This window comes from Ovis canadensis, chromosome 24 (assembly GCF_042477335.2).
Source record: "Ovis canadensis isolate MfBH-ARS-UI-01 breed Bighorn chromosome 24, ARS-UI_OviCan_v2, whole genome shotgun sequence".
In the NCBI taxonomy this organism is placed as follows: domain Eukaryota; kingdom Metazoa; phylum Chordata; class Mammalia; order Artiodactyla; family Bovidae; genus Ovis; species Ovis canadensis.
The window spans coordinates 41,129,181-41,142,788 of record NC_091268.1 but is presented as its reverse complement, the minus strand read 5'-3'; the positions used below and the strand labels follow the sequence as shown (position 1 = coordinate 41,142,788).

The following is a 13,608-nucleotide window of genomic DNA, read 5'->3' as shown; positions in this document are numbered from 1 at the left end:
ATAATATTTGGATAGTACTATTATTATCCCCAGTTGATAAAGAGAATGAAGCTCAGGCTTGGAAAGATGAGGACATTTAGCCAAGCGGCAGAGGCAGAGGATTCACTCAGGTCTGCCGGATCCCACCTTATTTGTGATAGGCTGATTGTATGGAGGTGCAAGAAGACCCAAGAGATGTTGGTTGAATGAATGAAGGGGGTTGGTATGTGTGTGTGAAAGGAAATGAATTCAGAGCCTGAGGTTGAATGAGGGAGGAGGGGGAGAAGAAAGGAGTCTGAACCCACTCATTCAACAAATATTCCTTGGGCAACTACAGCATGCCAAGCCCTGTTCTGGGGCACCATGTGTACAGTCTGAACCGGACAATCTTTGTCACAAGAGGCTTACATTCGAGGGGGGTGGGGGACAGAAAGCGATCAAATAAGGAAACACACAGACAAGGTCATTCACATGGTGGTAAGTGCTGAGATGAAAATAAAACGGGGTAGCAGGGAGGAGGCGAGTTTTGTGGTTCTGGAGGGGTGCATGGAGACTGGGCCTGAGGCGTGACCACCCCTTCCTCTCTGGGGGGACTGCCCGCCCGCCCCCACAGACGCCCATGGTTCAGTGCCCACCGGGTCCCCGCCTGCCCCAGCATCCCCCGCGCGGCGAAGCCGGGCGCCCCAGGGAGTCTGGCCACCATGCCACCTCCTCTCCTCTTCCTCCTCCTCTTCCTTGCCCCTGTGGGAGTCAGACCCGAGGATCCACGCCTAGTGGAGGCTAAAGGTATGTCCGGAGGGCAGAGGTGGATGGAAGTGTTGGAAATCTGGGTTCCGGCTGGGTGCCCTTGGCCGAGTCACTTACCCTCTCTGGGCCTCCATTTTGTTATCTGTAAAATCCAGGGGAGGATTGGAAAGACTCTGAGGACTCACCCACTCCCTGCTGTGGGGATTAGGGGCTCCTCACCCAGAGTGAGGAGTGAAGGGGGCTGGGGGTTCCTTTCTCCCCGCTTCCACCCTGCCACCCCACCCTGTCTCTCTCTCTCCACAGAGGGAGGCAACGCTGTGCTGCCATGCCTCGAAGCTTCCTCGGCTGGTCCCCCTGAACAACTGGCCTGGTTTCGGGGCTCCCAATCAACAACACCCTTCTTAGTGTTGACCCTAGGGTTACCAGGCCTGGGCATCCATGTGGGGCCTCTGGGCACCCTGAAGGAGCCCCAGGGAACCATGCTGTTCCTCTTCAATGTCTCCAAACATATGGGGGGCTTCTACCTGTGCCAGCCAGACCCGCCTTCTGAGCAGGGCTGGCAGCCCGGCTGGACGGTCAGCGTGCAGGGCAGCGGTGAGGTCCGGGCTGGGGCAGGGAGGGCTGAGTGAGAAGAGGGAGGCCCACCAGAGATGGAGGAGGTCCAGCAGCTGAAATGAATCCGGAGGGAGGGGCCAGAGGGGCCGAGAGACAAGCTGGGAGCTAGTTTTAGGTGGCTTCTAAAACCCCCTGTGGCTTTATGACGTCAGCGCCGTGTGGCTCTGTGTTTTTCACTCTTTTCTCTGAGTCGCTCTTTCTCTGTCTCTCTCTGGGTCTTTGCGTCTACCTTTCTGGGTCTCCGTCTCTCTCCTCCTCTCCTGGATGTCTCTGTATTCTGGTTCTGGGTATCTTCCCAGGGAAACTGTTCCGGTGGAATGCTTCAGACCTCAATGACCCGAGCTGTGACCTGGGGAAGGGCCCCAGGCCCACTTCTGGTCACCCCACAAAGTCCCAGCTGCATGTGTGGGGCAAGGACCACTTTAAGGAGATCTCACACACAGACCGGGCCTGTGCTCCACCTAACAGCACATTGAACCAGAGTGACAACCGTGGTAAGGTGATGGGGGTGCCAGGAAGAGGGGGGAAGGTGACTGGGAACTGGATGATCTGCAGGGGAGGAGGACCCCCCACCCCAAGGATTACACCTTCCTAGCCGTGGCTCTCCCTGCCCCAGACCTCACTGTGGCCCCGGGCTCCACGCTCTTGCTATCCTGTGGGGCCTCCCGTACCTCCCTGGTCAGAGGCTCCGTCTCCTGGATCCACAAGCATCCCATGAAGCCTGAGGTCAAATTGCTGAGCCTATATGTGAGCGAATATGCCCAGCTCAGAGAGATGTGGGTCATGGGCACCCTTGGGGGAAAGGTGGTTCTGTTACTGCCTGAAGCTACAGCTCGAGATGCTGACATCTATCGTTGTAACCACGGCAACAAGACCACCCAGATGCAGCTGAAGGTCACTGCCCAGTCAGGTAGAGTTTCTTCCAACTGTGGCTCATCTGAGTGGCTGGGGCAGGGAGGGCTGGCTGAGGAGAGGGAAGAAATGGATGCTAGGCAACCTTGGCCCCTTGACCTGAGACCTAGTACCAGCCTCATCATCCCAAACTCCAACCTCTACACTGAACACCGACCCCAACTCTTTTCCTCCCTTGCTTCCGAGACACCCACTTTTCCCTGTCTTCTCCTACCACTGGTTATTTCTTCCCATAAACTTTGGGGGAGTTTTCCTCCCTCCCTCACGCCTCACTGTTGAAGCCCTGAGCCCCCTTCTTATGTCTGTCTACACTCCCACATCCTATTTGACTTCCTTTACTCCCATGCCTCTTTAGGCCACCATGCCTTGTGACTCAGTTTCAGGCTCCATCACACCCCACACCCAGCCAACACCTGGAATTGCCATTTGATATCCCATGGACAGTGCAAGCTCAACTTTTACAAAATCAAACTCGATAGTCTTCTGGGTGACCCTGTGTAAGTGAAAGACACCTGCCCACAGGCCCAAGCCAGGAACCTGGGCATCCTTCCTTTTTTCTTAACCATCCATCAAATTGGTCATAATGTTCTGCCCATTCTGTCTGCCTTCATTCAATCCTACTGTGCTACTGCAACCACAACTCTCACACTCAACCTGAATTTTCCCTGCTAACTTAACCTCAGCACATGGCACATCCCACCTCTAACCTTGTGAACCCCACTCTGCCCTTCACACTGACCATAGCTGTTCTTAGCTGCAGCAGGAAGCTGATCATCTTGCTCCTCTAAATCCTAACATAGCATCTGACGATAGTCATAGTTTGTCAATGGTTTGCTTAACAGATGCCGCTCCAGGCCCTGTGCGAGGTTCCAGGTCCTCAGAGGGAGGGAGGAGAGCCCTCCGTGTAGCTTGGGGTGTTGAGGATCTATATCTGGCCAGGATTTCTCAGACCTATGGCGCTTTGAGGAACTGAGGCTGAAAAGCAAGATGCCAGCCTGGGGTCTTCATCTCATAGCTCCTTCCCCCTACCAGTATGGCATTGGCTGCTGGAGACTGGTGCCTGGAAAGTCCCTGTTGTGACTTTAATTTATCTGATCTTCTGCCTGACTTCCCTGGTGGGTTTTCTTTATCTTCGAAGAGGTGAGTCATGTTTGTCTTCCCAAGCCTTACCCCTCCTTCCTCAGGAGAGCCCACTCTGGCCACTCTGACAACCATTTTCCCTCCCACACCTCCCCAACAGACCTCAGAGTCCTGCTTTCCTATCCTATCCTATCCTTTCCTATCCTCCCCAAACTACCCGAGCCCTTTGAAATTTAAACTCCTTTCTCCTCCAAGTTATCTCCCCAGCATCTCCCAAATCTTCACTCTTGAGTTTCTCCTCTGATCATTGCCCTTAACTCCCATCAGCCCTGATCCTGAGGAGGAAAAGAAAGCGAATGACAGATCCCACTAGAAGGTAATTATTCCAGCGCCCTCCAGGCTCTCACTCCTACACTTTCACTTTGCGCTATGCTCTCAGTTTCCTCTGCTCGTGGTGTCTTTCCTCCATCTCTATGGTTGAAATGCTGCCCAGCCTTCAAAGACCAGCACCAAATCTACCTCCTCTGTGAAGTCCTCCTTGGATGATCACAGATCCCTCTGTAGGCTATGTCAGAAGCTGCTGCTGCTAAGTGGCTTCACTATGTCAGAAGAGAGGTGCTAACTAATAACAAGTGATCACACTTTATTTTATTTTATTTTTTTTGCTTCACTGGGTCTTAGTTTAGGCATGCAGGATCCTTGATCTTCCCTGCTGCATGCGGAATCTTTAGTTGTGGCATGCATACTCTTGGTTACAACATGTGGAATCTAGTTCCCCAATCAGGGATGGAACCTGCCCCCCTGCGCTGGGAGCACGTCTTAGCCACCAGACCACCAGGGAAGTTTCAACAAGTGACCACGTTTTAACCTCTAAGGGTTTAGCCTGAATCTTTTTTTTAAATAGTTATATTTATTTATTTTTGGCTGTGCTGGGTCTTCATTGCTCTGCGGGCTTTTCTCTAGCTGCGGAGAGTGGGCGCTACTCTCTAGCTGTGGTGCCCGGGCTTCTCATTGCGGTGGCTTCTCGTTGTGGAGCACTGGCTCTAGGGTGAGCAAGCTTCAGCAGTTGCAGCGCGAAGACTCAGTAGTTGCGGTTTGGGGGCTCTAGAGCACAGACTCCATAGTTGTGGCGCACAGGCTCAGTTGCGGCACGTGGGATCTTCCAGGATCAGGGATCAAACCCGTGTCTCCTGCATTGGCAGGCTTATTCTTTACCACTGAGCCACCAGGGAAGCCTAGCCTGAATCTTGAGGCCTGGCCTCAAGTGCAACTCCCTTTTCCTCCCCCAGGTTCTTCAAAGTGACGCCTCCCCCGGGAAACGGGGCCAACAGCCAGTACGGAAACATGCTTTCCCTCTCCATGCCCCACTCTGGCACGGGTAGGTACCTGACCCAGAGCGGCATCCCACCCATTTTCCTCCAATCTCCTGAGCTCCAAGTCTTCCCGAACCCGGAGCGTCGCCCTCAGTGAAGAGCCCGCCCCCGCGACGCTGAGACCACCCACACCTGAGGCCCGCCCCCAGGACTAAGGCCCGCCCTCAGAACTCATATCCCCGCCCCTAGGACTCGAGACCCTAAGTCTGGTTGCGAGAGCAGAACCTCGCGTCTATATTTAGGTCCCGCCTCTGCCCTCGCTCAAGGCTGGGTACCAAGACGCGGAGTCCTTCAGCAGGGCCCGAAAGCATCCTCCGCCCGTAGCCCTGACCGCCTCCATCTCTTCTCACCCGCCAGGACGCGCCCTGCGGTGGGCTGCGGGCCTCGGAGCCGCCGCGCCGTCCTATGGAAACCCGCGCAGCGACGTCCAGGAGGCCAGAGCCGCGGGGTCCCGGAGCCCGCCAGGAACTGGTGATTGATGGGGGTGGTGATTACTCACATGAGAGGTGTCGGAACGGTCTGGGGTAGGAACAGTAGACTGGGGCCTAGAGGAGGGGGCCCCGTGACCCGGTTCCCACCTCCATCCCCGAACCCCAGGCCCGGAAGAAGAGGAAGGGGAGGCCTACGAGGAGCCGGACAGTGAAGAGGGCTCCGAGTTTTACGAGAACGACTCCAACCTTGGGCAGGACCAACTCTCCCAAGGTAAGACTGCCCTCCCCCATCCTCACCTCCTCGGGGCCGTGGGCTGTGGGCCGTCGTTGGATGCCTCTCCTTTCCCACCAGATGGCAGCGGCTATGAGAACCCTGAGGACGGGAGTTTGGCTCCTCAGGATGAAGACTCCTTCTCTAACGGTAATCTGGAGACGTCGTGGGGCCTCGGAGACTCGGGAGAACCCACGGGGCTGGGATTCCCCTGCAGGAAGGAGTGGTCCCTGGAGTTCTCTTTTTCCTGCAGGAGCTGATTCTTATGAGAATGAAGATGAAGAACTGGCCCCGACTGTCACCAGGACAACAGGTGTGTGTGAGGATGGTCACGTTCCTGTGGGGTGGGTGGATGTGTGTGTGACCCAAAAGCCAGAAATGACTTCCCTCTTCCTTCTCCAGACTTGCTGAGCCCCCATGGATCAGCCTGGGACCCCAGCAGGGAGGCAACCTCCCTCGGTGAGAAGTGCTTGGGACCTGCCTGTCTTGCCCAGATTGGGTTGATGTGGCCCTGGCTCTGAAATCAGGCCCCACCTTGACCTTGGCACTGACCCCCAACCCAGGCCCAATCCTGACCTTAGACTGGACTCCTAACCCTAACTTCAGCATTGACCCCATGGCCTATCCTGACCCTCAGTATCCACCCCCATCCCTATCAACAGCAGCCCCAGTCTCAATGCACTTCCAGCCTGGATTTTGACCTCCAGCTCACCCCAGCCCCAGTGCAGACCTCAGCTTTGACCCAAACTCTCTCTACAACCTCCTGACAACTCTGACTCTGACTCCTTCCAGTTCTGTTCTTGACTTTTTCTCTGACCATGAATGTAATCTAACCCACATGTGACCAAAACTTACAGTGAACAAGGGCCCAGAACCTGGTGCTAACCCTTCCTAGCACAATATTGCTCAAGTCTCTAAGAGCCCTCTCCATATCTTAGGCTGCACTTTCCTTCCTCAAGTTCCCAGGATGGCTCCTAGGCCTCCAACTCTCTGTGCCCTGCCCACACAGGGTCCCAATCCTATGAGGATATGAGAGGGATCTTATATGCAGCTCCCCAGCTCCGCTTCGTTCGAGCCCAGCCTGGTGCCAATCATGAGGAAGGTAGGTGCATCTTCTGCCACCTCCTGTGGTCCTCCGAGACTTCCTCCCTCTTGGCTGACTTCAGGCTCTACTTCCATCTTACTCCTTCCTGGTTCTGACCAGATGCAGACTCTTATGAGAACATGGATAATCCCGATGGACCAGAACCGGCATGGGGAGGAGGGGCTCGAATAGGGTGGAGCACAAGGTGACTCCCTTCAGGTGAGCTGGGAACTGCCCTCCAAGGATGCGAAAGGAGGGAGATGAAAAGGGATGGAAGTGGGGTGCTCTCTGCTGGACCCATTTTCCATCACCCTTTCTTCTGCATAGCCTGGGCCTCTTCAGGGCCCTGAGGTCCTCACCCTACTTTGAAATCTGGGACCCCAAGAAGACAGTGTCAGCTCTGGAGCGAAGTTATGTCAACCTTTGGATGCACATAACTGTGTGTGTGTGTGTGTGTGTGTACAAGTGAAACTTCAGCCCCCTTTGCACTCCCCAAATAAACTGTGTGTGTTTGTGTGCTCAGTCATGCCTGACTCTTTTCAACCCCATGGACTGTAGCCCACCAGGCTCCTCTTTTCATGGGATATCCCAGGCAAGAATATTGAAGTGGGTGGCCATTTTTCTCCTCCAGGGGATCTTCCCGACCCAGGGATCAAACCCATGTCTCCTGTGTCTCCTGCATTGGCAGGCAGATTCTTTATCACTGAGCCACCTGGGAAGCCCAAACTCAGTGAGCTCTTCCAGTCCTGGGACATAGTGCCCTTGTGGGGGAGGGGAAGAGAAGATGCGAACGCTTGTGCTCCCAGCCCCTCTGGAATCCAGCGAGAACTGTGTCTTGGGGACCACAGGGCCTTTCCCCCCATGACTTGACCTGCACTCATCTCCTTTACTTGCCTGCCGTTCCCGCCATTCAGGCATTCAATCATGGTTCATTCAACAGTTGTACGAGGGGCGCCAACTGAAGAGGAAGCAATCCAGGAATTGGCAGTCATCACTACCATTTATTATTTTATGTATTTGGCTGTGGTAGGTCTTAGTTGTAGCACTCCGGATCTGCAACCTTGGATGCGGCATGTGGGCTCTTTAGCTTCGGCATTTTCCCCCTCTGCTATGTAGGCTCTTCACTGTGGAGCATGGGCTTCTCCTGTTGCAGAGCATGGGCTCTAAAGGGTTCAGTCTTTGCAGCACATGGCTCTCTTTAGTTGTGGCATGTGGGCTTAGTTGTCCATGGCATGTAGGATCTTAGTTCACTGACCAGGGCTCGAACTCTGGTCCCCTGCTTTGGGAGCACAGAGTCTTAGCCATAGGGAAGTCCCATCACTGTTAGTTACTGAGTGTCTGCTATAGTCTGACATCAATGAATGCATTTAATCTTTCCAATCACCTCACAAGATTATTGAGCTCTTATGTGCCAAGACTGTATTAAAGTATTTTATATTTATTACATGTGTATGTATGTTTCTGTATATTAACTCATTTTGCCTTCACAAACAACCTTATTTCATAGATGAGGAAACTGAGGCAGAGACACTAAATTACGTGCTCAAGGCTTGCCTAGTTAATAAAGATTGGGGTCAGGATTTGAACTCTGGCAGTCTAATTCCAGAACCTATATCATTCTTGACACCCTCCCTTCCTAAGTGCAGTTCTGTAGATGGCAAACTGAGAGTCAGAGAGGCCAGGTCACATGACTAGCATGTCACAGAGCTGAATCCAGAAACCTGGCTCCTGTTCTATTACCTGGTAAACTGCCTGTGATGTAAACCACAGACACAAAGACTTCAGAGCTAAAAGTCTCCAGGCTCTGAAACTACGATGTAGCAAGCTCCACCACACCCAGATTCCTGTCTCAGGCAAAGATGGACTCGGTCATTGACAGTTTTGGTATCTTCTGCCTGGCTGCCCCAGCTCCAGTGCTCTTCTGAAAATTGGTATCTGAATCCTAGTCCCTCTCATGCTCTCTGTAAGGCTGCCTAGACTTTTTCAATACCCACATTTTTATTTCTAGAGTTCCTTTTCTTTTTCAATTAAACTTTTTGTTTTGTATTGGAGTATAACTGATTAACAATGTTGTAATCGTTTCAGGTAGACAGCAAAGGGACTCAGCCATACATCTTTTTTTTTTTTTTAATTTTTTGTTGCACTGGGTCTTCGTTGCTGCAAGCAGGCTTTCTCTAGTAGCGGTGAGTGGGGCTACTCTTCATGCGGGTGTGTAGGCTTCTCATTGCAGTGGCTTCTTTTGTTGCAGAGCACAGAGCTCTAGGGTGCATGGGCTTAGTTGCTCTGTGGCATGTGGAATCTTTCTGGACCAGGGATCGAATCCATGTCCCCTGCATTTTCAGGGGGATTCTCAACCACCTTAACCACAAGGGAAGTCCTAGAATTCCTTTTATTAATACTCCAGTTCTTCATAATGTCCTATATTTATTGTTGAGACTGTTCTTTCTTGTCTCTGAAACTTTGTGGCTCAGACATTAAGAATCTGCCTGCAGGCATGCTCTGGTGTGTCCCGGAGGTCGCTCGCGCGGGTGTTTAACCACGTGTGGTGTAACTTAGGGCATCATGTTGTGAAGACATGGGGGCTGCGGTGGCTCGCGCAGTCAGGAATTTCAACCTAGAGAATCGGGCGGAACAGGAAATCAGCAGAATGAAGCCTTCCCCCGCTCCCAGGCACCCCTCCACCAAAAACCTCCTGCGAGAGCAGATGAGCAGCCATCCAGAAATTAAGAGAGAAATTGATAGGAAAGATGACAAACTGCTGTCATTACTAAAAGACGTGTATGTTGATTCCCAAGATCCCGTGTCTTCTTTGCAGGGAAAGGATGCCGCAACACGTCAGAAGCCTAAGGAGTTCAGGGTGGCGAAAGACCATCAGTTTGACATGATGAACGTTAAGAACATTCCCAAAGGCAAAATTTCCATTGTAGAGGCATTGACACTTCTCAATAATCATAAACTTTATCCAGACACATGGACTGCTAAGAAAATAGCTGAAGAATACCATCTAGAACAGCAAGATGTAAATTCCCTTCTCAAGTATTTTGTGACTTTTGAAGTCAAAATCTTCCCCCCTGAAGGCAAGAAAGCAATAAAATCAAAATGAAGAGAATCTTGACAGGACTTTTCCTGTCCTCATCCCTATGTCTTGTTTATTTTCTTCATTTGTAGCATGTTAAATTATATAAATTACCAATTGTGTTGAGCTACCTCCTTGTGAGAGCTTGCTATTTATGAACTCTTTTGAATTTTCAGGATGGCTGATAGGATTGACTTTTTCTCTCTTTTAAATTTTGGTTTCGTATGTGTTCTTATGTAATATAAGCATGACTAATCAGCACATGTATAAATTTACTGTAAATAAAAGCTACTGTATCTTAAAAAAAAAAAAAAAAAAGAATCTGCCTGCAATGCAGGAGACCCAAGTTTGATCCCTGAGTTGGGAAGATCCCCTGGAGTAGGAAATAGCAACGCACTCCAGTATTCTTGCCTAGAGAATTCCATGGACAGAGGAGCCTGGCAGGCTATAGTCCATGCGGTCGTGATGTCGGGCACTACTAAGCAACTAACACTTTGATTTTAGCTATTTTAATATACCTTCCTCATAGGATGATGTATCAGGCATAGTTCTAATATTAATAAATGCCTTACAAGTAGCATCTCGTTTTATCTTTATGACAATCCTATGAGGAAGGTAAACTAAAGTTATTGCCTAAAAGCCGAGAAGACTGAGGCACAGAGAAATTAAATACTTTAATTGCTAACTGACTTTAAGTAACTTACTCAAAATCACTGACCCTCAGTGTTCCCAGTTATAAAGTAGGATTAGGGAGGAGGTGATTACTGTCATCTGTACATGGCGATGTCACCATGGAAGCATTCTTTGTTTCTCCTGCAGGAGTCCTCTGAGTTCCCTGGGCCCCACTCACATCTCCTGGGGCCAGCTTGATTTGGCTTCTGCCACAGTTTTACAGGCTACACAGGTTTCTTATCATTTTATTCAGAGCAAGCTTTTACCCTAGAGGTTTGGTCTGAATCCAAACCCATAATCCGATGGCTCCGGGAATTCTGATGACTTTTTCCAAGCTGTATCCCAAGGTTTGTGGATGGGTTTTTTTCCCCCTCTGTCTTCTGTGCCCACGACATACAGTCTTTTCTCTGCTCCCAGCTTTGTGCAGGGGGCTTAGTTTCAGCTCGCTGCTCTTCCTGAAACTGCAAACTTGACCTCTGTCCCCAGGTGGTCATTAAAACTCCAATCTTAGGGACCCTAGCATTCCAATGGGCTTCTGTTTCACTGCTGTGACTTTGATTTCCTTCTTGATTTCTAGCACTGGGAAAATTCTGTCCTGCATTTGCGCTCAGGTATGTACTAAGAGAAAGAAAAGAAAGAAAGTGATACTTCCTGTTACATTTGCATAGTGTATATTTGGAGTGTGGGGGTTGGGAAATGAACCTTCAGCATTTCCTTGGGCTTCCATCTTGGACACAGTCCAAATAAAATAAAATTCCCACATCTAGCTCAAGATTCACCCTGTCCCTACCTTATCCTTCAACTAATATAAACTTTCCATATTGCCATAGTCCCCAGCATTCTCTATTGCCTCTCACCCAGCGTGCTTCATTCATGTAGGTTTCCTGTCTATGCCTGAAGCATGTAAATTTGTGACTCCTGGTGAAAACATCCTTCCTCCTTGAGGGTGAATTCAGGTCTGGGTCTTCTCTGTGCCTCTGATACCCAATCAGAGGATGGCACAGATGAAGAAATGAGTGGGAAAGGAGGAGTGAGTGAAGGACTCTGGCAAGTCCTGAGATTTGGGGGACAAAAATAGGAGTCTTGTGAGTCGGTTACCTGGGGAATGCTTGGGGGAAGAGAGGAGCCAAGGTGTGCCAACTCCAGCCCAGTGCTCTGGAATCAAACTACCTGGGTTTGATCCCAGATCCACTCTATTCTGACTGTGTGACTCAAGCTGTCTGTGCTGCAGCTTCCTGGTCTGTAAAATACCCATCGTAATGATAGCTACATTAATGAGCCTTAAGTGAAATATGAAGCATGTGACGGTGGCATAGTAGTCACTCGAATATTGGCTGTTTTTACTATTATTTTTAAAATATGTATTTACTAATTTGGCTGTGCTGAGCCCTAGCTGTGGCACACGGGATCTTTGATCTTTGTTGCACCATGAGGAATCTTAGTTGGGGCACTTGGGGGTCTAGTTCTCTGACCAGGGGTTGAAACCCGGCCCCCTGCATAGGGAGCATGGGGTCTTAACGACTGGATCACCAGGGAAGTCCTAGCTATTATAATTATTTGACATTTATTAAGGGCCTCTGTGTCCCAAGAGCCAGAGGCCACCCAGAACATTTGGGTCAGAACTTCCTCCAGCGTAGGGACCTGCTCAGAAGACAGCCACGCTCCAGAGTTTCCCAACTTCCCACCCCATCATCTGTTTCTTTGGCAGGTGCTGGACCACTTATATCTCGTGAACAGGATTTAGGGAGACAGGCTTGAGGGAAATTTCAGGCCCTCAGAGTTACCCCTAGTTTGCAGGAGCCTCTCAGGTAGGGAGGGGCTTCCCAGGTGACACAGTAATAAAGAATCCGCCTGCCAATGCAGGAGACACAAGAGACGTGGGTTCAGTCCCTGGGTTGGGAAGATCCTCTGGAGGAGAAAATGGCAACTTGCTCCAGTATTCTTGCCTGGAAAATCCCATGGACGGAGGAGCCTGGCAGGCTACAGTCCATGGGGTCGCAAAGAGTTGGACACAACAGAGGCTGAGCATGCTCAGGTAGGGACCAAGGTGGCAGAAAGACTTTTGGTGCAGTCTCTATTCTTCCAGCTTTGCTGCAAAAAGATGATTTCCTGGGAGTGGGAAGTCCTTGGAGTCCACACTGCCAGAGCCAGAGTCTTTGTCCCTTGGGAAACAGCCCCACCTGCTGGGCCTGTGTGACTTCAGTCTTGACTTTGGCTGAGTCTATTTGGAGGACTTCAGATGTTGGGCTAACTTGAGGTGTATGTATAGTGGATATCAGTGTGGTAGAAGAGGGGGATGGGATAGGATGTGGGTGGATGTCAAGATGCTGTATTGGATGGGTGTGTGAAGCACAAGCCACGTGAACCCTATGTGTGTGAGAGACAGGTGGTATTGGCTGTATGCTGGGTGGGCGTTCTGTGTGAAATATGGTGTGGCATGTATAGTGTGAGGTGTCAGGGGTGTGAAAATTAATAAAGGGAACCCTCACTAAAATGCTTCCCTCGTGGCTCAAAGGGTAAAGCGTCTGCCTGCAATGCAGGAGACCCAGGTTTGATCCCTGGGTCGGAAAGATCCCCTGGAGAAGGAAATGGCAACCCACTCCAGTATTCTTGCCTGGAGAATCCCATGGACAGAGGAGCCTGGTGGGCTACAGTCCACGGGGTCGCAAAGAGTTGGGCACGACTAAGCGACTTCACTTTCTCCAAAATGCAGTTGAAGGGGATGCTTTCATCAATTACAGGGACCGTTGTCAGTTGAAGACACTCATCATCAATTACAGGAAGAACTGTCAGTTACAGACCCTAATGGAAGAACCATGGACCGGGAAGAATCATCAGTTACAGGTCCCAAGAGGAAAAGATGGACATTTCATCTCCTAGAAAAACCATTACCCTAGCAACTCGAACAGTGAGAAACCATCATTACCCTGAACTCTTACTTTTCTCCAGTGGACATTCCTTCAAAACAACCCCTCCCAATACCTTCCCTTTTTTTCCTATACAGTAACCTTCTCTGTTTGTTGGCCTTGCCTATGGCTTTTGGTGTAACTTCCTTGTTCTCTGCTATTCCTGAATAAATCTATTCTTGCTGGTAAAAATAACTGACTTTGGTTTTGTTTGTCTTTTTGGCTGTGCCACTCCCCTTGAGGGATCTCTAACCAGGGATTGAACCCGGGCCCTTGGCAGTGAAAGCGAGGAGTCCTAACCACTGGACTGCCAGGGAATTCTCTACAATAACTGACCTTTATTTAGGTCAACAAGTGTCATGATTGGAGGCAATGTAGGAGGTGTGACATGTGGGAGGGGGTGTGTCTGTGCTGTGTGTGTTGGGGTGCATCTGGTACAGGAGTTGTGAATACTGTAGTGTG

The 13,608-nt window shown here is 50.6% G+C and overlaps 2 protein-coding genes across 13 annotated transcripts; both read left to right on the top strand.

The window, feature by feature from the left end:
- The first annotated feature begins 500 nt into the window (after positions 1-500).
- CD19 (CD19 molecule) lies at positions 501-13,341 on the top strand. Of its 12 annotated transcripts, XR_011252868.1 has the most exons (17): positions 633-765; positions 1,030-1,320; positions 1,641-1,835; positions 1,958-2,251; positions 3,286-3,393; positions 3,661-3,709; positions 4,623-4,711; positions 5,064-5,177; positions 5,304-5,408; positions 5,490-5,558; positions 5,662-5,721; positions 5,811-5,867; positions 6,418-6,510; positions 6,613-6,711; positions 10,818-10,851; positions 12,104-12,275; positions 12,982-13,341. XR_011252868.1 is itself a non-coding variant. In XM_069571363.1 (16 exons), the coding sequence occupies exons 1-14, from the start codon at positions 681-683 to the stop codon at positions 6,699-6,701; spliced, it is 1,698 nt and encodes a 565-aa protein (XP_069427464.1). In that variant the 5' UTR covers positions 633-680; the 3' UTR covers positions 6,702-6,711; positions 10,818-10,851; positions 13,021-13,341. The 12 variants fall into 12 exon arrangements, 11 of the variants coding, with proteins under 11 accessions (XP_069427459.1, XP_069427458.1, XP_069427464.1 ...); XM_069571363.1 differs by lacking the exon at positions 12,104-12,275 and having other exon boundaries at positions 13,021-13,341; XM_069571359.1 differs by lacking the exon at positions 12,104-12,275.
- LOC138429631 (NADH dehydrogenase [ubiquinone] 1 alpha subcomplex assembly factor 4-like) lies at positions 8,316-9,627 on the top strand. The gene has a single exon (XM_069571369.1). The coding sequence runs from the start codon at positions 9,068-9,070 to the stop codon at positions 9,593-9,595; it is 528 nt and encodes a 175-aa protein (XP_069427470.1). The 5' UTR covers positions 8,316-9,067; the 3' UTR covers positions 9,596-9,627.
- Positions 13,342-13,608: the final 267 nt, after the last annotated feature.